Below are 27,873 nucleotides of genomic sequence, written 5' to 3'. Positions count from 1 at the left end.
TTGAGTCCCTGCCCCAGGACTATCCAAGCATTTCACACAAAGTGGAACAATTTCAACGGGAGAGATTGAGAGAGGCCCATCCTAGAATACCTAATAGCCTTGAGGTTAGGCCATTTGCCTTGAAGGAGGAAGCGGGGAGAGACCTGCATTCAAGTGCCTGCTCTAGAGCAGCGATATGAACTGGTAGGTCTCTCACATCACAGGGAAGTGCACAACCACTGGGCCAAAGGGCAAACAGGCAGCTTCTCTTCCTCCTCCATTTTGTCACTCTAGCCCTTCACTCCATTTGCTTTTATTAAAAAATAGCCAAAACAAAATGTTTCCAACTTTTCCAACTGAATGAACAGTCGGAAAAAAGTGGGTTTCGGTATTTAAAAGAAAAAGAGGGCAAAGCTCAGCAGTGGAGGAGAATACAGGAATCAGAAACTAAGCAAATGAAGAAAGAGCTGAGGAAAGAGCAGCTACAGCATGTGGGTGTCCATCTGTTCCTCATTAGCCAGATGTCTTCCACCCACCCCAGGAAGTTCCATTGACTGGGCACTGTCCTGACAAGAAAGGGGGGTGGGGGGAATGCCTTCATGGCATTCATCTAGCAATAGAAGTCCTGCCACACAGCCTTCCTTCCATTTTCCTTCCAAACTGAACCACACTCCCTTCTCCTAAGCAGATTTTAAATAGTTACATCTTCACAGAGTTTCTTGCTTTGTAATCACCGTGTGATTGATTCAGCTGTGTAAATGACATGTCATTACAGCCTTATATACCACAGTGCAGTGTTTACTTCCTGTTAGTGTGCAATCATTTCCTGCAACAACCCAATGTTTAACGAGGGGAACTTGAATTTTTGGTTCAGAGTTATTCTTCACTTGCTAAATTTCACCATATTAAGAGCCAGAGTGTTCTTGGATTCACACCACCACCCCAAGAGCAGAGGGGAGGACTTTACAGAGGATTCAGTCCACGAAAGTTTAATGAGAAGGGCAGAAAAAATTATAAAAACTTTGCTCGCCATTGCAAACCAAGGATTGTTTATAATAAAACCACTCCCAAACTGTCCACCTTTCAAGAGTGTATTTCATGTGTGTATTTGTAAGGTGGAGTTTTGTCTGGTAGCTTAAACTTGACACCAGATGCCTCCCCCTGCCTTGTATGTCTCTGATAGACCCCCAGCCCTCTATTCTCCAGCACCTAAGTCAAGCTTTCACAGTGCCTCAGAAACTGGAGTAAGCAAATGGAACATTAACTAATCCACAGCATCTGCTGATAGTATAGTTTCATATTTCCTTTCTTTAAATGTGTGTGTTTCACTGTCCTTCAGGATCCTATACCCTCCTTGTTTCCTTGCCTCTTTGCCAGAATAGAATCCAGTCTGTGTCTTCACCTCGCCCTTCCCCACTCCCAACGTCACTCCGAAAGAGTTGGAGCTGGTAGAAGAATTTCAGGCAGACAAGTGCTGGCATCTAAAAGTAGCATAAGGTCCAGTGGCACTGTCACCCACCTATCCTGCAAACCAAATCCTGCTCACATCACAAAGGCCAAATGAGAGCTACTGGATCAGATCCTTAACTGGTGTAAACAGGAGTAGCTCCAGTAAAGTCCCCAGCATTACACTTGTGACAGGTTGGGTCACAGAAACTCTCTTAAAACTGTCACTAGATGTGGTGGGATACCACTGAGAACAAACCCCTCCTGTCAGAAAAGGCTTCCCTCCACTTCTGTATTGCTAAGCTAGACACACCAGTTGGCTCCAGCACAGATAAAGAGGTTGGGCCATACCCCCCCGCAGTTCAGAGAAACTAAGATTCACTTAGCCCAGGGGCTTCTCACTTAACAGGGACTTTCCCAGAACCCAGTAGTCAGTCTTTCTGGGAACCTAAATCCCAAATAAATCCGTTTTACTCTGTATAAAGCTTATATAGGGTAAACTCATAAACTGTCCTCTCTCTATAACATTGATGAAGAGATATGCATAACTGTTTCTCCCCTAGGTATTAAATACTTACTCTGGGTTAATTAATAAGCAAAAGTGATTTTATTAAGCATAGGATTTAAGTGGTTTTAAGTAATAACAGACAGAACAAAGTAAGTTACCAAGCAAAACAAAACAAAACACGCAAGTCTAAGGCTAATACATTTAAGAAACTGAATACAGGTAAATCTCACCCTCAGAGATGGGCCAATAAGCTTCTTTCACAGACTAGACTCCTTTCTAGTCTGGGCCCAATCCTTTTCCTGGTACAGTCCTTGTTCCAGCTCAGGTGATAACTAGGGGACTTCTCATGACTGCAACCTCTTTGTTCTGTTCCACTCCCTTTTATAGCTTTGGCCCCGGGCGGGAAACTTTTGTCTCTCTGGGTTCCCATCCCTCCTTCTAAATGGAAAAGCACCAAGCTTAAGATGGATTCCAGTCTTAGGTGACATGGTCACAGGTCATTGTAAGACCTGCTTCTTCATTACCCACAGATTGGCCCCCACATCCACAAGAAGGCTTGCAGGTAAATAAACCATCTACAGCCACTTGTCCTAGTCAGTGGGTGCCATCAAGATTCTAAACCACCATTAATGGCCCACACTTCGCATAATTACAATAGGACCTCAGAGTTAACTTCATATTTCTAGTTTTAGATACAAGATAGGATGACCACACTCCGTAGATTATAGGCTTTGTAATGATACCTTACAAGAGACCTTTTGCATAAAGCATATTCCAGTTACATTATATTTACACTTCTAAGCATATTTCCATAAAGATATGGAGTGCAACGTCACAACACATATTTATGCTATCTGAGGATCTGACCCATTCTATCAATTGCAGGCTTAACTTCTCTGCTAGTGCTAGAAAACCCCATTACCCTAGACTTCAAGGGGAAGGATTTTCTCTCTCTCTTTCTCTCTTTTCTTTTTGGCTTCTTCTAATGTGAAATGTTTGGTGTTTTTATTACAAGACATTAAATCTTTTCCCAGCCCCAAATATGTCTGAATTTGCAGGAAGAACAATACCCTGGAGTCGTCTCTTCCCCCTTTGGTTCTAGCAACCTCTGAGTATCAAACAGTCTTTGCTTTGGAGAGCAAAAAGATAATGAATGACTTAAAATAGCTCTGCTGAAGAAAATGTGGGTTTGATTTGAATCATAGAGGGAATAACTTCTTTCTGGCTGTTTCCTAGAGAAGGCCAGCAGTACCTGCTGCGGCTATTACAAAGTCCTTCTATGTTCAGATAATCTAGACAATTGCAAGAAGGACTGTAAAACCCAAATGAGATCTAATACGCAAATGACTATGATCCATGACATTCCTGTAGCACTTTATAGACTATCTATATACATCTCATATATCGTGTTGATAGGCAGGCAATACATTGATAAACTGCAGAACCAGGTGACTTAATGCTGCATAGCGTGTTAGGAAGGCTGGTGCACTGATCAGGGTGTTAGCTTGAGACTTGGGCAACCTGGATTCAAGTCCTTGTTCCATCACCGGTTTCCTGTGTGCCCCTGTGCAAGTCACTTAGTCTCTCTGTGACACATCTCTAAGACAAGGCAGATAAAACCTCCCTATCTCAGAGAGGTAAATAACTAAAAATGGTGAGGTGCACAGATACTATTGTAAGGAGGGTCATATAAGAAGGTGGCTTTATGAGCATGAGTGGCAGGTAGCTGCAGTATTCACAGAGATAATTAGCTAAAACCTTTTCAATGAAATTTTGTGATGACAAATGGGCCATTTATTTCAGAAAATCATATTTCAGTCTTTGTTTTTCCTTGTTCTGACCAGGTATACTAGAGGAATCATCTTGACTGGTACCAGTGAAACCTTTATATCCCCTCCTGTTATTCTCTATTCATGTGTTTTGCAGAAAAAAAACAAACCTCTTTTATCAGAGTTTTAAGAATATTACTGGAACTCTTTTTGTATTCCTCCAACAGTAAAACTAGGTATCTTAGCTCCTCTGAATCCAACCATACAGGCTTCAGAGGAAGCCATAAATACCTCAAAAAGTGATGTAACCTCACTTTCATATACGTATAAATGTCATAATTCTAAATTCCATCATCTTAAGTGGGTGCTGGGTCCTATGAGGAAACTAGAAACCTCCAACGTCTCAATGGTATAAAGCACCTGGCCCTAATTGTCAGGTGTGGCTGAGCTGCACTTGGAACAGGACTGATGGTGTGGTGGTTTAAAGGTAACTTTCTGCTGCCTTTGTGTTTTTATGATCATTGGAAAAGCAGGGGCTGGTTTGGTCCATAGTGCAACTTAGAGTAACCACAGGGCTGCTCTAAATTGTGCCAGGTTGCTCATGGCCCAAACAAGCTGTTGCAGCTGCTGGGGATCGTTGTACAACTATGGCACTCTGACAACACTCTTCCCTTGCTCACGTCTCCTAAATGAAAGGAAGCCAAATGGGTGAGGTTATGCAGCTCTATGCCACCCAGGAATTCCCCTACACCATGGCAATCTCCAGGTAGCCAGTTAAACTAGCAATGTAGAACAGTCTTATCAGGGGACAGATTCTGGGCCTCTGTTTTTAACTCCGGGGAGTCACATGGCAATGTAATGCACTTTAAACTCATGCCCTTTTTAGTTATAAGAAGGTCACTGGCCCAGGACTGTATTTTACCCATCCTGGGCCTTGGGCAAGTTTAATTTGCAGAATGGGGAGCGGGAAGGGACAAATTTACTCTTTGAAGAGGAAGGAGAAAATATCTCCTTGGCTGGTTCAGGTTTTTTTTAAAATGGCGGCTATTTGACGTTGCCCAAGGATTTAGAGCGTTCAAATGAGAGATGCAGTGAGTGAGCGGGCAGAGGCCACACGAAACAGTCAAAGGTGCATGATAACTTCATTTATCACATTGCTGTTCAGTCAGCACACGGCTACACAATTTATCAGATGGATATCATCTTCATGTGTGTGATGCACACACAGCGGATGCCCTTAGGACCATGCTGTTTCCTACATTTATCATTATTTAGAGTACTGATAGGATTCGCTAGATGTAGAATGGAGAATTACCACAAAAACTGTAGCAGCTATTTAAACTATTAAGTGAGGTAAATGCACATTTGTAAGGGCACGCAACAGACATAGAGCCACATATCCCTGAAAAGCTACCGCATCCAGGGTAGGAAGCAGCAACCGGTTTGAGCTAGACCTGCTACACAACATACCATTATCATTATCCCCTTGAGATGGTCCAACAAAATTCCTGACATTTTCAGTTCAACCCTGAAGAAGTAGTATCTCGGGGGAATATGAATAGACCATCTAGATAACCAGGCATGACCAAATGACCCAGCATAAACCAAGACATGACACAATAGTACCTGATATAATCGAGGGAAAATTACCAGTATAACCCAGCATGACCCATTAGAATGACCCCGTGACAACGATTATTGCCTATGATACAGAGTTAATCATTCTCACCAGAGGATGCTGAATGACGCAGCAGAGTGTTGCTCACTATAGCTTCATTGAACTGCTCCTCTGTGATTGGCTTCTAGAAGACACCCATTAAGTGATTCAGCCAATTAGAGAGCAGCTAATCCACCAAAGTGTAATTCAATAATCTCTATTTTATTGTAGCATTTTTTGTCAACCCATTTACATTTTTCTGCTGCACTCATCATCCTGGTGTATGAGCACATCATTCTTGATAGATTGACTGCTCTTTGGTGGGCTACAGTTTTATTAGAAAATAGCTTTTTCCTAGTTTCCTTGATTTTTTTTTATATCAGGCTATAAATGTTCTATCATACAGTAACTGGACTGGCTGAGTACAGGTTGGGTGTTCTCAGTTATAATTTAACTGACACTTTTAAAAGAACTGTCTGATAAGACAACAATTGTAACAGTGTAGTGTGAGGTTATAGGGACCTTCTTTATAATGTTCTGCAGAACATAGGGCAGACACTCAAAAAATGTCATGAGACAATTTGGCAACAACCTCCCCTGCCATTAGAATCCCACAGATATTAACGTAAACCAGCTGATACTCAAATTTAGGGCTAAATTCTCTGGTTCACTACAGTTACTCTGGGCCACTTGGTGGCACAAAGCAGCCATAAAACTGATATAACTGGCCACTTGAGGATTCCTCCAGTATGGGGGAATCCCTAAAGGGCATAAGCCTTCCTAGCAGCGACCTGTGCCACCCCTTACTGCAGAGGAGGTAGGGAAAAGGGAAAAACAATGATCCCTTGGCCACCAGAATGGTTCCTTGGTGCCCATAGGCAGCTAGCTTACCCCCCAGCCAACATCAGGATCAGAGGAATGTAAAGGTAGCTTAAAGCCATTTCTGCTCCCCGTTTTTGGTCCTGGATCAAGTGCAACTCTGCTAGACCAGAGTCCATACAGTGAAGGGACTGAGCAAACTAATAGGATCAGTTGTGAACAAACCTATCTCAATCCCACAATTCCAACCCATACACCTGATCTAGTTATTCCTTCTCCAGCCACTCCCGACACTCTCTTCCCAAATTCTGCTACCTTCCCTTCCATGCCTCACTACTCTGCTCATCCATCCTCTTATGTATAACCTAAATCTCCCTTTATCCCCATGGCTTTGCCCATTTTCTGCCCTTGTGCTTTCTTTAACCCAGTCCAAATCCCCCATCATTCCTGTTCCTATGTGCTCTAATCTTAATTTCCCCATCATTCTCTCCCTGCCACACACCTGAACTCCCTCCCTCATTCTCATGCACCCCCATGCATATCTGAACCAACTTCTCTTTGATCTCGCCCTCTTATCCTATATATACCCAACCCAGTTCTTAAGACCTAGGTTAGTGTGGCCTCAGCCAGTAACTCATGAAAAGTTGATGAGTGACCGAGGCACTGCAAATCAGTAGTCTGGGAAAAAGAGATATTCCAATATTCTTAAATTAGGTTCTGTAAAGAACAGAAGGTCCCATCCTGTTAAACAAGTGGAAGATCAAGGGTTGCTCCAGGGAGTGCTGGCACATAGAAAAAGTCACAACACTGAAAGCAAAGTTCCCTGTTGATCACCTATCAAGTGTTTATCACTATCCCAGTGATTACCAACCAAGACGTTATCACTTTATGGTTCAGTTCATTGCTGTTCCTTCCAAATGGCTGACCTGATGCTCCATTGCGGGCTACTTTTAGTATTTCTGATGAGTACATTCTTTGGGAAAAGCTACTGCAGGGGAGGCCCAGTTCCTCATGCCGAGTCCAGAGGAAGAGCAGGGCTGGAACCCATGGCCCATTCTCTGGATGAATGCAGCACCCTCCCTGATGGAACGATGTGGTGGAATCTCCATGAGGGGTTCGCCCTGGGGATTTCCTCTCCTTGAGCCCCTTCCCATGGATTTATCACTGGAGAGGGGCCAACTGGCTCATGAATCTAATTCCACCCTTTCCTGAAGGAAATAATGATGTCAGTGCCGTGGCATCAAGAGCCACAGCAGATCCAGCACGCTCAATGAGAATGAGCGAGGAGACCTAGAATAACTGACATCATGACCAGCGGAATAGGCGGCTATGTCCAGCTCAGAGTTTTGTTTCTTTTCACTGAAAAGCATTTCTTCGCTAGTAACTCCTGCGCTGTTTAGTTTTCATAAACTGAATGAGTTTACACTGGTCAATTCTGCTGTACTGACAGTCCTAGAGACCGCAGTTCTTTATTTAGCCCCAGAGCAGCAACAGCCTGGGCAGCAGCACTGCAGCGCTGCCTCTCCAATGAGCCTCGGCCCTGACCTGGAGGGACAATGTCTAGAGGCGATATGGGAACCTCGGCTCTATGGTTCATTCAGTCCTTGGCCTCTCTCTGCTGAGACGGCAAATGAGAGATCCAGTTGTGATGGTGGATTAACATCCCATGGGGCCCAATTTTCCAAGTGCTCAGCACTCACAAGTGGGGACAGATTTTCAAAAGCACTCGGCTCCCTTTTAGGCTCCTGACTAAGAGACCTGTCCATTAGGAACTAAAATGAGATCAGTCAATTCATTTCACACAGGGCATCAAACAGCTGTCAAATGGGAACAACTTGAAACACAATCAGTCTTGGGAAAGGGATCAGAGAGTAATGAGTGACCTATGATTATTTTCTCAGATTTAAGGTAGGAAAAGACTCTGCAGCCCATTCTCCACTACCCCACTGGAGGAGGAGGAGTCAGTTGTAGTTGAAATACTCTTTTTATTGATGTAGAAAACAACAGTGTATATAAATATGTGTATGGTGTCTATCAGAGTAGTACATATGTTGGTTGTATCCTGCTTTGACACCTGTGGTATGGTGCTTGTCATTTTAGACTGTAACCTCTTTGGGGTAGGGTCCATGTCTCCCTGCATGTTTGTACAATACCTAGTACAAAGGTGTGATGCCAGAACGAATCGGGGAGAGCCCAGAAAAGAGGTGGCTATCTTTGTATGAAGTTTGCTTACTTGGACATGTATGCAAAAGGAATGATTTGGGGGCAGTTCTATGGCCTGCATTATGCAGGAAGTCAGACTAAATGATCTAAGGGATCCCTTCTGGCCTTTGAATATATAGATCCTGCAAATGTCCCTGTCCCCCATTTCCCTGTCTGCTCAACTCCAATCTCCTCTCTTTCCTCTCCCTCCCCACTTGGAATATTTCTCCTTTACAAAAGGGAAGGGAGGAGAAATAAAGAATTTGCCGCTTTATACTCCAGGTTCTGAGGCTGGGGATGTGTCTGGTAAATGTCCTCTAGGAAAAAGGTAGTACCTAAATATTTTAACTTCAGCTCCTGTGATTTACTTCCCTCCCCGCCCCCACTTTCTCTCTCATCTTTCCTGTTCTTGTAACAGGCATCTAGGGGCAATGACAGCCCCATTCACTAGAGCGCAGTCTCCAAGATCCCCTTGCCCATGGCAGACTCCAGGAAGAGGGTAGATCCTGCTGCCTTGGGCATGTTTTATGTGTCTTTATGAGGTGCCTCTCCTTTCCCCTACAGTGAACTGGACCTGGGGCACAGCCCCCTTCCCATTGTTTCTCTCTGATCGTGGTGTCTTTCTGTCCCATTATGCCACCTGCCTCCTAAAGGGACCATCACTCTGCCAAGGTTTCCCTCCTGCTGTTTCACCCAGTCCAGCTCTAGAAAAGTCTGATCTACTCAATGGGTAGGGGGTGGGGGAAAACTGTCTCTATCTCTGGGGCTTGCTTCTCCATACACACAGTGTTTCTGGAAGTTTTTGGTTCTCTCGTAACTTTCTCCCCTTACTGTTCTTGTCATGTGCACCTACTTATAATCACGCTGCACAAAGAAACACACCTGTCCTGTGATCTCACACCAGTCCTTGAGATTAATTCCTGGAAAACCATGTCTGTCCTTCCACAATCACATATTTCTGTTGCTACAGGAACAAAGTGGCAGTTCATACAGTAGAACGGAGAGGGTGCAACGGTCAGGGTATGAGGCTATGACTTAGAAGCGCTGAGTTTAAGTCCCTGCTCCACTACAGACTTCCTGGGTGACCTTGGACATGTCATTCAGTCTCCCTGTGCCTCAGTTCTCCATCTGTAAAATGGGGCTAATAGCATTGCACTACCTCACAGGGCTGTTGAGAGGAGAACTCCATTAAGAACTGTGAGGTGGTCAGATACTACAGAAATGGAGGCCATAGCAATACCCCAGGTAGACAGAACAAATGGCCCTTCTTTCAGCTTCTCTAATCTTCAGATCCCACATGGCTCTATTACATGATCCCGGGCCCTTGATCTCCCAGACACACACCCTCGCTGTCTTTGCCTTCCCTCAGTTTAATCACAGTCTTTACTCTGAATTCTCACTAATCCGGCTTGTGAAATTCATCTTCATTTAAAGGGATAAATGCTTCCCTCTCCGGAAGACACTGGCAGAGCAAGAGGGGGACTTGGGGAACCGGGATGCTGTTAAACCCCGTCATGTCTGGCAGACACACAAGTGACTGGCTCTAGTAGGTTGTTGGGGGAAGAGATACATCTCTCCATCTCTGACAGTTTGGGGCCAACGTCGCAAGTGCCTTATGCCTGGCTCCTTTGGGCTAATTGTGCAGATACAGCAGGGCCACTGGACAGGTACTTCTGTGCCAAGCTGTGCTGTCTCCTCAGAAGCACTAGGGTCTTCTGCAGCTGGCTGGAATAGGCTGGGATGCTTCAAAGACAGGAGGAGACATGGCTGGGATGGTCCTTTGGCCAGAGCCCCTTGCTCTCTCCTGAATTTTCCCCTCTCTCAGGCTGTGTTTCCAGAACAGGTTTTTTTTTGTTGGGGCGGGGGGGGGGCGGGACTTTCCCTCATTCAGCTGCCTCCTCGCCACATCCCTGTGGGCTGAGCCTCAGGTACAATCCTTGCCCCATGCCCCCCACTTAGCTGTTTCTGCTGAAAGCCAAAGTCACTTCCCAAAAGCAAGCGAACCTTCCAGTCACACCATTGAGTCTGCCTTTTAAGGGGGCTGTCACCTAATGAGGCGTTGCCATGCTGTTTTAGCCACTTCCTGTTACAATATATCCTCTCTCTAAACCACTCCTAGCTTCTTCCAGTTCTGCCGCCCCTTCTTCTTTCCCCCTTTTATCTCTCTCTTTGCCCAGGGGGACCGTTATTTACACATTCTTTTCGCCGAGATCCCCTGACCTACAGCATCATCATTCCAACACCTGTCTTTGTGCTGGCGTTGGTGACACCTTAAGGGCCAGAGGCAGCTGCCTGTAGAAGACGACTGCCTCTCTTTTCCCTGCCCCCTTCCCATGCAGCTCTGGTGATGTACAGAACCCAGCTGAACATTTATCACAGTTCATTCACTCTCCTGCTCAGAAATAAGCATGGAGAAAAAATGTCTCCCACTCTCTCTCTGCTACTGACCTTCAAAAAGCCATGATGGTACTAATGCCCAAATGGTTTCCCCTTGGACTAAGGGGAAAAGCTAATGCTTGAGATCTAAATGAAGCAGCAGTAATTATTTCTGACTGACTTCTTAGAACCCACCCATGCTGGGGGCAGTTCTTGGGGGGCGTGTGCACTAGGAAATGAAGGCAATCCTCAGCCCCCAAACCCTCCACCTTAATAGCAGGGCAGTCAACTCATTGGCATTTTGGAAGAGGACACCCCCCCCAAATACATGCAGTCACCCACTCATTCTAATCAGCTGCATTTGGAGGGTGAACAGAACCCTAGCTCTGACTCCCATCCTAAGCAGACCAAAGGGTTAGAAATGTTGTGTCAAGAAGACCAAAGTTGTGTGTGTGTGTGTTTGTGTGTGTGTGCGTGGGAGGAGGGTATATATCAGAGATGGTGGGGAGAGAGTCGGACAGAGAGAACAAACAGTTACATTTAAATTAGATGTGGACTGGTGGTTATGGTGGTGGGAGTAGAGAAAAGTTGATTCAGAAAAGAAAAAGTTGTAAGGACTGTCTTCAGTCGGAAATAGTCCTGTTTCAACAGCTGGTTCTCAGCAATTGATTTAGCTCCACTGGGCTCAGCTAGCTCTGGTTTACCTCTGGTTTAGCTGAACTGGTGCTGCCCAGAGTGTGTCCTTGTCTACACTCACAGCTAAACTGCGATCAATCGCAGTGCGGCTAAACTGCTAGCGTAAACAAGGCCTTAGAAAGATAGAGAGTCTCAGAGAAAGAGCAAGTTTAGGAAGAATGAAAATGTGAAGACAAATTAGTGGGAAGGAAACACAGACACTGAAAAAAGGCACACAGGTATGGAGAAGAGAAAGTGAGGAACGGGAAGAGAAAAATGAAAGGACAAAAACCATCCAGAGGAGGTAGCTGGCTAGTGTTATTTTTTTATTTGACAGAGTGTTTGCTTTATACAATGTTTTGACTCTTTGATTTATTGGTGGTTTGACTGCTTCTAGCAAAAACAAACAAATCCCTAGCTTTGGACACGAAAGACGTGACACTAGGGGCCCAGATCTGACTCCTTTTGGATACCACAGTCCACAGATCACCATCATTTTGTGTTTTGAAGAGCTGACAGGTATCAGTATATGGCCTCTGGGTTGTGAGATTCAGAATAAAGCCCATAATGCTTCTGAGGGGTGTTTGCTTACAGATTTGGTGGGGGGCTGGGGTATGAACTTCAGACAGCATATTCTATGGAAACGGATTCTGACTCCTGCCTCTCCTAAGTTGGGCAGTGTTGTGAAAACCTGACGTGTGAGGGCTCTGCCTGCATGAGGTGGAAAATGAGGGGAGACTGTGCTCTTAAGAGAAAGAGTGTAACTGGAGATGGGGAGGGATGGCAGTGAAGAGGGGAGAATGAAAGACAGAAGGCTCCCAAGGAAGGAAGGAAGGAGACAGACAGAACGGTGGAGCATTCGGGGTCAGAGACTCAAAGCCAGACTGTCCCATCTGCCGTTTTGCATATTCTCAAAATCAAGCTGCTGATCTAGTAAAGGACTCTGCACTTGAGAGAGTTCTAGTCTCCTTCTGAATTCTCTAGACAGGGTGATGGGCATAAAAATAGAAGTAGCTCCCAGAAAGTGGTACTGGGAGTACAATTTACTGCTGGTATAAGGGGCTGTGCAACTCCATTGACTTTACTGGTGTTGCAGCCACCTACACCCGCACCAAGTTTAGCTCTGGGTCCCTAAGGTGTGCTGGAAAGAGAAGAGCACAGAAAGACAGTGGTGGAGATCCCTGTTTCACTCACTCAACACCAGTACTGCATTGTATGAACTTGATTCTCCTGCCACTTGCATCTGGTCTAAAAAGCAATACAACTCCACTAACTTCAGTGGAGTTACTCCAGAGTTACATCAGGGTAAGTGAGAGGAGAATCAGGCCCTTCGCTGTTGGGTATGAAAACAGTACGACATTGTACAGCATCGAATGCCAGTTCAGTAATCATTCCCACACAGGCAAGAGAAAGGAGACAACCTCATTTCTAGTTCAGTCATCATGGCATCAAAGAGGCCCAAAGTCTATTGCTTTCTCTTTCAGCCAGGAGCCTATAGGAATAATTCTTTGCACATATCTAGCACCTTCATTGCTGACTACTCATTTTATTCAATAGGGTACAAAGGAAAAGACTCGCTTTAATTCCATATACTCTCAATTGGCCTCGATCCCTGGATCCTACCCAGGGAAATATGATAAAAATGACCTAGTCTCACTATCAGTTTGTGAAATTAGGACAATCATCGGCAGTAGCAGAAACACAGGCTACTTCAAAGCCTATGGGTGCAATTGAGCAGGGCTAGCATTTAGAAACAGGAATTTCCAGACTGGAATAACCCTGTGGCCCACCTGGTCTAGTATTCTGTCTCTGACAGCAAGCAGCACCAATGCCTTAGAGGAAGGTGTAAGAACACCACAGCAGGAAAATGTGGCATAATCCCTCCCCATAAAGGCCTCATTCTAGTTTCTAACAGTGAGAGATGGGCTTAATACTTGAAGCAAGAGGTTTTAGATCTCGTGCAAAATGGTTATCATAATTATGACAACTCTGGATATTCCTGTTATCTGCATAAATGTGCATTCACTCACTGAATCTTACAAGGTTCTTGGCCTCAACAACTTCCTGTGGCAGTGAGTTCCACAGTCTAATTACACACTGAGTGAAAAAGTATTTCCTGTTATCTGTTTTCATGTTGCTACCTTTCCGTTTCATTGCATGGCCCTTCGTTGTGTCACAACGGGGAGAACAGATGCTCCCAACCTACCTTATCTAGACAAATCATTATTTTATGTACTTTAATCATGTCCCCTCTCATCTATCTCCTTTCTAAGGTGAACAATCCCAATCTTTTCAAACTCTCTTCATCTGGGAGGTTTTTTTTTCATGCCCCTAATAATTTTTGTCACCCTTTTCTAAATCCTGTCTAGTTCTGCAATAACCTTAGTGAGATGAGGTGACCAGCACTGCACAGTATTCCAGAGAAGGCCGCCCCATTGATTTATATAAAAGCATTATCATTTCCATATTATTCTTCATCCTGTACTTTATGCATCCTAACATCTTGTTTGCTTTTTTTGCCTGCAACTGCACACTGAGCAGACGTTTTCACTGAGCTATCTACCATGATTATCCAGTCCCTTTCCTGAGCTGATGCTGTTAATTTAGAACCCTGTAAAGGTGTATGAGTGGTCCTGTTTCTCTTCCCCCAAAATGTGCATTACTTTGCATTTATCCTTACTGAACTTCATTTGTCATTATGTTGTCCTTTCATCTAGCTATTCATTTGGGGCTCAAGCAGCAGCCTGCAGGCAGTGCCCCCACCCCCAAATCCTTTAAATGTCAGTGCTAATCTCAGCTTTCATTTCTTTTCTTGCAAAAAAAACCTCCCCAATATAAACAGATTGCTGGGAATAAATGTTTGCCATGGCACTTCTCCCTGACAGTCACAGATTAGTTACAGTACAACAGTCACCCAGGGCTGTGGCCACGGCACCCTTTATTTTTTGGTAGGACCCTGGACTAACTCATGTTTGAAGGCTGCCGCGAGCTCCTTCTGACTCTTTGGCTGGCTGGCTGCAGCTGAGCCTGACCCTCTGCCAAGCTGCCAATAGGCCTCCAGTTATAAAGGGCTGGAGGCAGCAAAGTGAAGGAACTGGCTCAACTGCAGGCAACTATCAGAACATAGCAGAAGGGGGGAACCCACGTCTCAGACAGCCCCAGTGGCAGCAGCATTCCCCCTGAGGGAAAAAGAGGAGGCAATGGGGGAAGGAGGAAAGGAAAGTGTGGACTCTGGCTTCCCTTTCACAACAGCATCAGCTGTCAAATTCCTTACTGGAGGAAGGGAAGATAGTAAGAGCTGATGAGGGTGAAAGGAAGAGGGAGGGGAGAGGGGAAAAAGAGACATTTTATGGAGCTGGGACAATTCAGAAGTGGAAAAGAAGGAACAGATTTCAAAAGGATTGGGATCCTTCAGTGAGGAGAGAGAGAGAAAAGCCAGAGATGGGGGATAATGGAATAGAGGAGAGGAGAGAGGACAGAAAGAGGAGAATGCAGGAACAAAGGGGATGAAGAACAGAGCAAGGAAAGCAAGAGGACAAGATCAGGTAACAAGAGCGGGGGCAAGAGGGATGGACAACAGAGAACTGGGAGTGAAGATGAGAGAAGCAACGAAGGGAAAGGAGAGCTGCTTTTGAAAGAAAGAACAGAAGGGAAATGAAAGAAAATAAAAAGGGAAAACAATGGAGAGAAACGAGAACAAAATAAAATGGAGATGGCTAGAATGAATCAAAGATGGAGGGAGAGGAAAAAACTGGGAACAGAGATGTAGAGGTAAGGTCACATACGCAAGGCAAAACCTCTAACTTTGAGGTGAATTTTCTGTAATGTCAGTTCTACAATCCCCCTGACACACCCTAAATCACTGAATGTTTGGGGGAAGAAAAGGGGTGGGCAGCAGCTGAATTCTCTAGTGAGACACACTTTCTTCAGTGACCCCTTTGGAATGGGCAGGACCTCATGTGTGATGTGCAGGAGCACAGTTCCTGTCAACTAGTGCAATCTGGAAGGCAGAAACGGCACAGAATGGAGGAGTGATGGCTTCCCACGGGGATGAAAAGAGCATGTTCAGTTGGGAATCTGTTCTTAAATTAGGGGCAGTGATCGGAGATTCTGAAGGGTTCCCTGCTCCCAGGCTTACCATTGCTTTTGGGTTCTGTTTTAGAATGGGGTGGTGCTGATGTAAAACCTCACTAACACCCCTGCCTACTGTCCCTCCTCCCCACTAAAGCACTCTGGATTAGACTATACCAAAGTGGAATGGGTAAAGGGGTGCACGGAGAAATGCATGGGTTAAAATGGAATCAAACAGGAATAGCTCTCTGTATCCCTGGAAAAGAGAACATTTATCATATCCCCCATGTAATTTCCTTTACGCGTTACTGCTGCCATACTACATCTTTGTGTCCCTCCCACTATATTTCCCACCACTCCCTTCAACAAAGCAATTCCTGGTGCATTTCAGGACAATATTAACTCATTGCTTTCCCTCTCTCTCTGTAGGAGGATTCATAGTTGCTCTTTTAGAGCTATTTAGAAGTCACCATTGTAGATGAGCACTAACCGGTCATAGCTCACAAATGAAATGAGTTTGCTGGTCTCAGGCTGTTGGATATTCACGTACATCATAAAAGCTCTGCAAACTTGCCATGATTTACAGACAGCTATGAATTAAGTCTAGAGGAGGATAGAACTCACCAAAGCTTCCGGGCTCCATAGGCAAACTTCCTGTCCGCTGTCCCTCACACTAATGAAATATGATCTTTCCCTCACTTTTGAGTCCTTGATCTTTTTCACAATGAAGAAGCAGCCAACCAGCCCAGACCCTCCCTCCCCTTAGCAGGTGGAAAGCCGGCAGCAATCAGCTATGCGCTGGGCCATCACCTGCTGCTCTGACTCAGGCTTAGGACAGTGTCTAGGCCTCCTGTGATCCTGACCCTTGAAGGTACAAGGACCCTGGGTTAATTTGTTGCTGTTTACATCATGTGCTGAAAGGAGGTCCAGGAGTAGGACAGCAAGGGGTACTACTAGTTGGGACTGGGGTCACCGGCAAAGCTGTGTGAGCCAAGGACTTGAGTAACAGGCAGTTCTGCAGGGCTGAACTGAGGTGCATTGGCAGAGCTGTGGGGGGTGGTACTGGGACGGGGCCGAACATGATCAAGGTACAATGACAAAGCTGTGAGGTGGCACAGGACTGAAACAACAGGGAATCTACGCACGTCAAGGATGAGATATGTTGCCAGAACTGTGTGGAGAAAGCTTACCCAGTGTCTGCCTGCACCCTGCTTTATTTTGCTGTCAACCCTTCCTTTTCATGAACGCTGAAATTGCACTAAACTCCTATGCACTGTTCAGATATAACAAGCTGGAAAGAGAAACAGATCAGCTCATTAATTTTCCACAGGAAGGGTCTGTAGGCAGGAATTTTCTGCACCAACATCCATTCAATTACTTGTCTTCACACCAGTGAGATCTACAGGGATGTCTAATCCTGCATACATCACTCATGCCTTCTCTCACCAGACTATTTTCTCCCTCCTCTCCAGTAGCTGTCCCTTTTCTAATAATAATGACATGACAGAGCCAATAACAATACAGAAATACAAAATACAGTTTGTTTCTATTTAAGAACATAAGAGCTGTCAGACTGGGTCAGATCAGGGTCCATCTTACCCAGTATCTGTACTAGAGCTTCAGGGGGAGAGTGCACAGAACAGGGCAATTACGATCCATCCGTCTTCCCTGTCTGGCTTCTGATAATCAGAGGCTTAGGGTCAGTCCAAGCACGGGATTACATTGCTGGCCATTTGTCAAGATGGTCAGCAATTGATAAACCTATTTTCCATGTATTTAGCTTGTTCTTTTGTGAATCCAGTTATACTTTTAGCTATCACAACAGCCCATGGTGATGAGTTCCACAGATGAGTTGTGCGTTGTGTGAAAAAGTACTTCCTCTGCTTTGTATTAAACCTGCTACCTGTTAATTTCAGCAGGTGACCCCTCTTTTTCATATTGTGTGAAAGGGTAAATAACACTTCTCAATTCCCTTTTTCCACACCATTCAGGATTTTGTAGGTCTCTATCATATCTCCCCATCCTCCAGTTCTCTCTTTTCTAAGCTGAACAACTCTAATTTTTTTTAAGTCTCTCCAGATATGAAAGGCATTCCCTAGCCCTTATCTGAACCTTTTCCAGTTCCACTATATCCTTTTTGAGATGGGGCAACCAGACCTGCACACAGTATTCAAGGTGTGGGTACAGTCTGGATTTATACAGTGGCATTGTGATATTTCTGTCTTATTTTCTAGCTCTTTTCTAATAGTTTTTAACATACTGTTAGCCTTCATAAGGCCCCAATAAACTACTGTCTTTCAGTTTTTAAGATTCTACAAGAGGAGATTCAAATTAGTCCCTAGTAATGGAAATCTACAGTTAGACCAGAAGTATCATTCATAATAATAAATATACAGAAGTTTCCATGCAAGGAGGGAAATGGTTTGGAGGATCAGCAACTTTCTGAAAGGCAGAAAAGGCGAAGAGTAGCAGATCCATGGGTGCAGTGAGTCTGCAGATCTGAGCTGTTTGGTGGGTGGGTGAGCAATTGAAAAAGAGTGCCGGTTTTTATATTAAAAGAGCCAGTCTCTGCCCTTTTAAGAAAAACGGCACAAAGATTCTTGAGTGACATGAGAAATTGCTTAGACAGCACAGCTTGATGAGAGAGTGGTACCTGGAGGCAGATCAAAAAACATTGCTAGTTTGGTACTTAACATGAGCAGAGACTACATTGCTCCTCTTATCCTAGTGTAGCACTGGAGCTCATTGGTGGGCTGGAGGAAGAGGGGAAAGGACCCTCTGCCACGAAAGAGCGCTGAAATTGGAATCTTTATTCACCTCAGCACAGAAGGTCCTCCAGTATAAGGTTGGAAGTCCACTGCGGGGAACCAACCTACCATCTGAAAGAAGTGGAACCCTCACAAAAAAGGAACAGGGGCCAAGATTTCCGAAACGGTCTAGTGACTTTGAGTGCTTGAATGCATTGGTGCCTAACCTGAGACACCTTAAAGGGACCTGATTTTCAGAAAGTGCCCCTGAAAAACATGTGCCCCCTTCCCCCAAATAACTAATCACTTTTGGAAATCTTGGCTGAGATACTAAATTTCCCTCTCACCACAGGATGAGGACTGAGGAGGTGGATCACTGCAGGGAACAGAATGGATGGAGAGAGACAAAAGCAGGATGAACATGGAGGCTGACAGGATGGTAACTGGGGCCAGAAAAGTACCTGAGAGACAGATGGGGCCAGGGAAGGAGAGAACTCTAGGTGATAACTGAGACTGATTGGTGAGGCAGAAGGAACCCTGAATAGAGGCATCTATCAGGGTGCCCAGCCACACCTGGCCTATATAAAGGTAAATAACTACAAGAATATTTCTAAAAGAAAAACCCAATTTCAAATGATTACTACACTACTTAACCACCACTCTCCAGCATCAGCCCAGATTTCACTGAGTCCTTGGAGGACCAAGGCAATCCCCCATGCTAGTGGCCTGACAGTGTCTTCCTACCAATAGGCAGAGAACAAACACTGACTACTTCCTCAGTTCTTTTCCAGCAGTATAAAGCTTCTCACACACCAATGGCCCCTCCTCACCTCACAGCCTGACCCAAAGCCCACTGAAGTTGATGGAAAAACTCCAACCTACGGTCACCCTGCAGATGTGGGGAATCCCAGGTGGAGGGCCCTCTTTGCCATTTCCACTCCTTGTGCACTTCATTGAAGCAAGAGGTTAGAAGGGACTGCAAGAGAGTCATCTCACCGAACCCCCAGGTGAGATCTGGTGACCTCTGTGGGGAAGGGAGGAACAGGTCCTGGCCCCCAAGCAGCCAGCTTTCAAACACGGTGCCTGAGAGAAGTGTTTCTGATTCTCTCTCCGGAAAGGACTAGGAGGAGGAGGGAAGCCAACCGCACTAATAAAAACGCCAGAGAGATGAAAAGCAAACACAAAGTTGCTTTTCATTTGCAACCGTTAGACAGCAGCTTGACAAAGAGATTTGAAATATGGTCAGCTAGGGAAGGGGAATGAAAAGAAATCCAACCTCACAGAAATCCCTGCTGGGAAGGTCCCTGCCAGGGAAGCATGGGGCACTGCTGACTTGTCCCAGCGACAAAGGCCAATCCCGCTTAGCGTGAATGCCCTAACCCCCCCTTGCACACACCCTTGTGCTGTCTCGCGAAAACTCTTTCACCAGCCCCCCGTCAAAGTTTTAGTGCAAACTCTACCCGGCCCTGCCACTCCGGAGAGGCCGATTTTAGCAGCTAGGCTAGTTAATTAGCAGCACAGCAGTAGCGGCGCCCTCCCCGCTTCGCCCTTTTCTCCCCCGCATTCCACCGTAGTGGGAATGGGAAGCCTCATCTACCGCGGAAGGTTCACACGACTTGGCGGCAGAGCAATTAAACAAACAGAGGTGCGGAGGGGGGAACTGGGTATTGCCAGGGGGCGGGGCGCTGAGCCCTACCAGCGCAGGCTGAGGGGGAGAGGGTCCTGCAGGAGCAAGCCAGCTGTCTGTCTATCTGCATCAGGGTTGCTGTTCCCAACCCTCGGAGCTCATTCCCGGAGCGCGGGGGAGAGCCCCGGAGCGCTTTAGCGAGGGAGTGCAAGGGGCTGATGGCTCCTTGGGGGAGCAAGTGTGAAAAATTGGGACACTTTTTCGGGTGGGGGATAGTTGCCTATCCAAGACTAAGTCCCTAATAACCGCAGCTCTTGTGCCCCTAGAAAGGGGCAATCATGACATTTTAATGTAAATATTCCAGCGCTTGGAATCTAGGGGTGGTCCCAGCTGAGGCCATGGCAGTCCCTGTGCCTTTAGGGGCCGGTCCAATGTGGGGAGAAGGAATGCAACCTCTCTGATCCCCCCCCCGCCCCATTGTAGCCATAGCTACGTGCCTGTAGGTAGACACACAATCGGAATGCACAATATTCCCTACATCAGCGTCCTTCCCCCCCCCTCTTATCTCTCGCCTTCATCTCCCCGCTAGGTCTCAAGCCCAGGGACACAGCTCACCGAGAGGCTGTTTGCCCCCAAAGCTCCCCTACTCATTTCGCTTTGCGTTTCTTTTTCCGCGAGGGGCTATTATCAATGTTTAATAAAGTAGCTGTCTCGTTCCCCGACTGGGCTGAAAGCTGCCGGAGAGGCTTTTAATGATGGGGTGGTGGGGTTGGTTTCTGCGTGTGGAAGGTGTGTGTTTAAAACCTCCCCGCTTAATTTCCTGATATTGATTTTCTGGCTTGGAGCTAGCATCCAGTATTCAGCAGAGAGCTCCGCTGCAGAATATGTGAAAAGGCAGCGGTTTGGATAGAGAAAGGGCACCAAATGCAGTATGCGTCAAACAGACCATCGCTCAATGAAGTCACTTAGCTATTCAAAACATGTTCAGCCATCACTCAACCGTTTGCACCAAGAACTGGGGTGGGGTGGGGTAAGGGGGACAATTCGCGCTGCTTCACGGATCACAACCGTTTCCAAACAGCCTGCTTTGGTGAGAGACGTTAGGACAGAACACAGTTTATTCCCTCCTCGCCTCCACCCCACCCCCAATCCTCCAGGTCTGGTTTTAGAAAACCAATTCTGCGGTATCCGCTTCCCGTTCCTCCTCATCAGAGCGATCAAGGCTAATTCGGTTAAGGTGGACCCATGGAGACATGGACATACATGCACATTGTCTGTGGATGTCCCCACCCCACCCCCAATCGACCCTCCTGCTTAGAGTCTTGTCTTGAACACCGATTTTACTATCCGCGGAAACGCTCTCTCTGTGTGTATGTGTGTCTCCAAAAAACAAGACATTTGCATCCTTCCAGGACGTGCCCCTCTCCTTCCAGGACGTGATTTGAAGACGCCCACCCCCCATCCCATGCACACACACACCAACCGCAATACTAAACAACACAGCTTTAAAAGCAAATTGCCGGCCTCCCCCACCTCCACGTCTGAGTCCAGAGGCTGGCTGCATTGCTGGTTCTCCAGTGGCCATCAGACATGTCACTGTATGCGGGAGCTGAGTTGCTGCCCAGTTTCACCACATTATACTTAGGCTGGTTTTCTATTCAAAGACTTATTTATTTTTAGACCTTGCAGTAACGCTTTCAAGAGAACAAACACTCAGAAGGGGGGGAACACCCGCAAAAACAAAACCCACCCCAGCAGCGTGTGGCTGCTCAGAGACATTACGAAATGCTCTTGAACTCTGCTTGAGCTGACTGGAATCATTCGGATTTTCCGAATAAGGCTGCTTAGACAGAACAAGATTGGGGGTTAGGTGCCTCTCCCCCCATAAAGGGAACTTGATATTTACATATGAGGTGTTTTGTCGTTTTTTCTCAGTTCCCAGACTTATGATCATCAAAGCAATTTGCAAAGGAGAGCAATTATTTTAGTCTGTTATTATAGCCAACAGTGCACCAGTTATGTAGCATTTCGCTTGCTTTCCCAGGCAATAATGATCCGGAAAGAGGCGGATCACACAATTGCTTTTAACAGGGTCTCTGGATGTTTACACAATGTAGAGATTACTCCAATTAGAGTTTTTTGAAGGGGGGAAGAGAAAAGGATAAAGGAACAGAGTAGAGAGCATATTTTCCCCCTCTTATTGCCTTTTCTTTCCTCAGCAACTAACCCAACCACCCTTGTTCCATGGTGGAAGTGAGAAAATGGTGGAATGTGGAGAGATTTATTTGGGGAGGGGTGAGGAGGTCCGGAATCAAATACCTTCCAGGCAGCAGGTTCTCCATAATCCAGAATGGGTCATGACTTCCTCGTTCTTTTTGCTGGTTTCGTTCTCACTGACACTTTTAGTCTTGCAAACCCCTCTGGAGTAAAGCCAGTAGTCGGTCCCCACAGCTATGGTCATCAGGCTGAAGGCAGCGAAAGCACCAACGGTGGTTAAAAGCATCTGAACACCTCTGTCAAAGAGCCCCATAATTCTTCATTATACAAATACCCAACCGCCTTCTGATTCTTGGGGTGTGTGTGTTAATAAAATAATTCCACTACTAATATAATGGGTATATATATATATAGAGAGAGAGATATCAAAAAGGGAGGTAAGAAAGCCCACGGAAAACAGTGTAAATTATAAAGACCACACGGGAAGAGGCTTGCCTTTAAATCAGAAACGTTCCGATTGTAATATAAAAAAGAAAGTCAAAGAAAAGAAAAAGAAAAGAACAAAAAAGACTAAAGCGAGAACCCCCCCAAAATGAGATGCCTTAATCCCTTTTTCTAAAATTCTGGTCTCCAGTTTCCATATGTAATGGCTAATTTGGAGATGGCTTCCACAGTGAACAGGGGAGCAGCAGCAGCAGCATCCTCAACACAATCTCTCATTATCTGGACCTAGACAGTTAGAGATTGTAAGAGCAGAGATGCAACCTTCAGGCTTCTTGCTTAGCTCTGCAGCCTGCGCCATGAAAATCCTTTTTCTTCTCAGTTATCTTCCTGGGATTTGTGTGGTTGGTTTTTGGGGGGTTCAAATTCTTCCTTCCTTTTCGTCCTTTCTTTTTTCCTACCACCAAACCAGACTTCCCAGTATACTGTGAGCCCTTGATTTCAGCGGTACAGGTGCTGAGGTCTTGCCTTCCATGGCTTTCCCCGCAGCAGCAGCAGTTGTTGTTGTTGGTAAAGTGGGCAAGGGAGGGGGGGTTTCTCCCAGAGAATGGAGACGGATTTCCCTCCTCCTCTTGGCAAAGCTTCTGAAAATAAGGGAACCGGTGCCTTGCTGCAGGATTTGCTGCCTCTGCCTCTCTTCCCTTGTTAGTTCCTTTCCCACCTACTGCATTAACGTGGTGGTGCTGATCTGGACAGCTCCCCAGCACCGATTTCTCCGCGGTGCTGAAGAACAGCTCCTGTGCCTCTTGACCGGGATGCTGGTGGGAAACTGGCGAGCAAGAGCTTCCTCTTCCTATATCCTCTTTCCTTCAGCGTCTACAAATGCGAGCGACCCTGCTCTGCTCGGAGGAGCAGGGAGGGATGAGGAGGGGGTTGATTAGCCTTCCCACTTGTCCTTTCCTGTTTTTACCCCTCTTCTTCCAAATCCTGAAATAACTCCCCTAGGCTTCAGTAGCTGAGAGAAAGGCGTAGCTGGATCTCGCTCGCTCGCTCTCAGCCTAGCCTCCTTCGCATTCCAGCTATACGTGCCCAGAGCTCCAAATACAACCCTCACATCACAATTAGACCAGCACAAAACTTCAATCAGCCGTTTCTCTTCCCGGGAGATGGAGGAAATGTAACGTGGAAGGGTAATTAAAAATTAAATAAAATGTGTTTTTTTTAAAGCACTTGGTCTTCATTATTCTCGGGCTGGCTACAAGTTACACAGTGGGGTTTTCCCCCTCTCTCCTCTCATTTCTTTGTCTCTTCCTATCCGATAGTGTATGAATCTCTGGGTGTCTTTCTCTCTCTTTGTAGCTTTCCTTGAAATCCCAAATGCTGCTCCAACAAGCAGACATTTTGAAAAGATTAGTAATTGAAAAGGTTTTTTTTTTAAAAAAAGAGTTGCTGCAAACTGAATTCTCTCAGCTCAAAAAATAATACTCCTTTCATGTCTACATTTGAAACCGAAAGGAGCGTTGATTGAATCCATTCGAATCAAAGTCGGACTAGTTAATTGTATGTAAGTTTCCTGTGTCAGACATAACTGGTTAGTACCGAATCCGAAATCATGCATATAACATTGCACATTGCTGACATCAAAGCATGTCATAATCCTCTCCCTCTTCCCGAGCAGTATCATTACACTCGGTTAATTACATTATTCACCTCGCTCATTGTTCTATAGGTGTTGCTGTTCTTTAATCTAACACCAGTAAAGAGAAAAATGACTTCATCTAAATCCTGATGCTACAGATTTAATTTCTCTCTAATCAGCTTCATAGTTCAGAGAACAAGAGACCAGAAGGGCTGCTTTGGGTTCACTGTTTTTCTGCCAGAGGGGAGTGCAGAGAAGTTGAATCAGTTGGAGCGTTTGAAACACGTTGCAATTTAATAACTCACTCCTCCCCCACTCCCCCGCGCTGAGCTCATGCTGAGAAGACAAACTCTCAGAGGTCTGCTGAACGCTAAAGAGTTTGTAAAAAAAAAAAAGTGAATTACAAACCACTTTGCACCAGGTATAAATTCATCTTTAAAGGTTGCCTTCTGCTATCGAATTGACTGACCTAGAATAAAACACCCTTCTCAGCTTTACAAGTAAATTACCAGACTACCTGGTTTTTAGCCTAATTTTCTAGACTAACCATTTCTGCCCACACGGACAATGACAGGTTTGCTGTAGTGTGAAGATCACACATTTTCTCTTCGTCTTCTGCTTTTTTTCTTTTTCTTCTGTCCCTCTGAACAGCGTGGCTTCATTGTCCACGACCTCTAATTTCTTCTTTGTCCCAATAAACACATTTAAACCCAGGAAAGTCTACAAACGACTTTCAGGGCATTAAACAGCCTGGCCAAGCAGGGAAACAAAGTTTATTGACGGGGCAACCACGTGGCTACTTTGGGGTATGGGACCAGGAAACTCCCCCTTTCTCTACCAAAAACCTAGTGTCCCGCAGCACAACAAAACCTGTGCAAGGCAAGCTCCTTCGGAGCTGGGCAGGAGAACGCCCAAATCCCAGTTCTTTCCAGCCTAGGGTGACCAGACAGCACGTGTGAGAAATCGGGACAGGGGGTAATAGGAGCCCATATAAGAAAAAGCCCCAAATGTTGGGACTGTCCCTATAAAATCGGGACATCTGGTCACCCTATCCCAGCCCTACTCCAAGAGTCTTATGATCCCACCCCGCCCCAGTCCTGTATTCCTGTAAATTGCTAACTCAGCCACAGCAGAGCAGCCCTCGCTGTCTCGCCCCCGAATTCCCACCTGGTCCTGCCCCTCAGAGCACAGAACTGTAACCCAAGACGGAGTAAAAATGGCAAACACCCTCAGGAGGTTTTGTTTGTCAACAACTGAATGCTGATGTCTGACACCGTCGGTAACAGGAGCCACAGCAGCAGCAGCTGCTCTGTTCCGCAGCAGCCGCCGTTCCTCCTGGCGGGGAGGAGGGGGAGGATCGGAGGACTGAGTGTGGTTTCCTGACTACGTTTTGGCCCCCTTCGCCTGTCCAGCGAGACCCCTCCCCCACAGCCTGCCTGGATCAGTCCCGTGCCTGACACGCGACATGTGCTGCAGCGGTTCCACGCACAGCTGGACGCAGCTGGCATCTGCCTGGAACACACGTGCTTGATGTGGGATGTGTTAACCAGGGCGTGTTGGGTTTGTTTGCTAGAGGCTGGGAAGGACACCGTAAAGCGAAGAAGGCGAGCCAGAGAGTATTCTCTGCTCAGTCCTTAGTCTCAGCGAGGGAACGAGTGATCCTGCTCTCTCCCTACTGGGGGGAGGGAAATTGGGGGTTTCTTTCTGCACAAAAGTGGGTTCCTCTGAGCAAAGAGAGTGTTTTGCTGGCTACAGGTGAGACCACCCCCTGGCTGCTTTTTCTGGACTGTCTTCAGCAGGGGATGGATGGGGCTGTTCCCCTCCCCCGTGGTGTTCTCTTGTTCTGTTACTAGATAGATACTGGAAAGGCCAATAGCCTCAGAGACCCCTTCCTCCAACCTCGAGTCCAGGGGAGTGACTAGAATCATACAGGAGAGGGACTCCTCCAGAGAGGCTGCATCTGCCAGAAAGGGATCTTTGGAGAGGGTCTATAACTGTGAGGAAAGTCCTGGGTGGGGCTTGAAGCTCCAAGACTAAGACTACTTAGGAGCTAGTGGGATTATCAAAGAGGTTTTTTTCCTCTCCCCCAAGGTGGTTCCATTCCTGTGACAGGGAGAGGTTTTAGGAGAGGGAGGATGGTGGCAGCTCTGACCCATTTCCTCTCTGTCCCTGCATTCATTTTTCATTCCTTTCTCCTCCGGAGATCTCAGCCCATCATGGACTGTTCAGTTACACTCAGATTCCACAATCGCTCTGTATAAGAGGTAGGAGAGAACAGAGCAGCTGCTGTACAAAGGGCTCTGAGGCAGGAGCTCTGGTGAAGAAAGATTACTAAAGTTACAGGTGTAGTTTAACATATAATCCCTGGGACACTCAGATACCACAGAACATGCTCAGAGGAGAAAGTCTTCCCAAGGCAGCCCAGACGATTCAGGGGGCCTGGGGTCTTTGGCGGCAGAGGGCCCCTGCTTCAGCGGTAATTAGGCGGCAGGAGGTCCTTCCACTCTGGGACCCGCTGCCGAAGTGCCCCGAAGACCAGCGATGGGGGCCCCCCGCCACTAAATTACCACTGAACACCCGGTACTTCGACGGTGGCGCGGCATAATTTGGTGGCGGGGACTCCTTCTGCCCCAGGGTGGAAGGACTCCCTACCTTCAAAGACTTGGAGCAGAAGAAGCTCTGGGGGTCTGGGCCCTGTGAGAGTTTTCTGGGGCCCCTGGAGCGAGTTAAGGACCCTGCTCCAGGGGCCCTGAAAAACTCTCATCGGGGACCCTGCAGGGCCTGGGGCAAATTGCCCCATTTGCCCCCCGCTCTGGGCGGCCCTGAGTCCTACATACTTAATCACTCTTAAACCTGCCTTCACCAAACAAGGACACTCCATCAGAGTAGATTGTGTAATGGAACAAGCCATGCAGATACCCTGAGAGAACTTGCTTCAATACGGGGAAAACCCCACTGATCACACCCCCTATGTGTCACTACCATCCCACACTGGAACCTATACAGAGCATCATCAAAAACAGTTACAACCCATGCTTGATGGGGACCACATCCTGAAAGAAATCTTTACTGAACCCTATCTTCTGACCTTCAAACAACCCCCCAGCCTCTCCAAGCTCATCATCAGAAGTAAGCTCCCCCTGGGCTAGGACACACTAACTCAAAGCAGCACCAGACCCTGCCAGAACAACAGATGCAAACCCTGCAGATATATCTCTACTGATACAATGATCAATACCCTCCACAACACACCTTTCAAGATCCATGGACCCTATTCATGCCTATCACAACATGTGCTGTACCTCGTCCTGTGCATCAAATGCCCCAACAACAGCTATGTGGGTGAAGCCGGCCAATCACTATGCTCTCAAATGAACTCACACAGAAATATGATAAAAGACAAAAAAACACCTATCACCTGTGGAAGAACACTTTTCACAAAGCTATAACTCTATATCTGATGTATCAGTCCTCGTCCTCAAAGGAAACCCACATGCCTTCAAAAAATGAGCTAGGGAACTTAAATCTATAACTCTGCTAGGCACTAAAAATCATGGTTGCAACACAGATGCTGGTTTTATGACTCATTACAACATTTTGTAACCCAGTAAACCTTCTTTGTCCTATAATTGCAGGGGCGTTAATTGTCTACTTCATTTGAAGTGGTTTCTTGCAACCCCTTATGCTTAACAATCTGTCC

At 46.2% G+C, this 27,873-nt stretch overlaps 1 protein-coding gene across 2 annotated transcripts in view; it reads right to left on the bottom strand.

Moving 5' to 3' along the window:
- Positions 1–23,580, bottom strand: part of CACNG2 (calcium voltage-gated channel auxiliary subunit gamma 2) — a 66,032-nt gene extending 42,452 nt beyond the window's left edge. Inside the window, exons 1-2 of one of the 2 annotated variants that reach the window (XM_032781737.2) lie at positions 22,859–23,580; positions 22,196–22,341 (exon numbers count right to left, since the gene is read on the bottom strand). In XM_032781737.2, the coding sequence (XP_032637628.1) occupies positions 22,196–22,337 (142 nt within the window). In that variant the 5' untranslated portion in view covers positions 22,338–22,341; positions 22,859–23,580. Of the gene's footprint in view, positions 1–22,195 lie in introns of both variants that reach the window. The other variant, XM_032781735.2, reaches the window with a different exon arrangement.
- Between the last annotated feature and the right edge of the window lie 4,293 nt (positions 23,581–27,873).

Source organism: Chelonoidis abingdonii, chromosome 1 (genome assembly GCF_003597395.2).
Source record: "Chelonoidis abingdonii isolate Lonesome George chromosome 1, CheloAbing_2.0, whole genome shotgun sequence".
NCBI classification, from domain to species: Eukaryota; Metazoa; Chordata; order Testudines; family Testudinidae; genus Chelonoidis; species Chelonoidis abingdonii.
The sequence above is the reverse complement of the archived record's forward strand: the minus strand, read 5'-3'. Positions and strand labels throughout refer to the sequence as shown.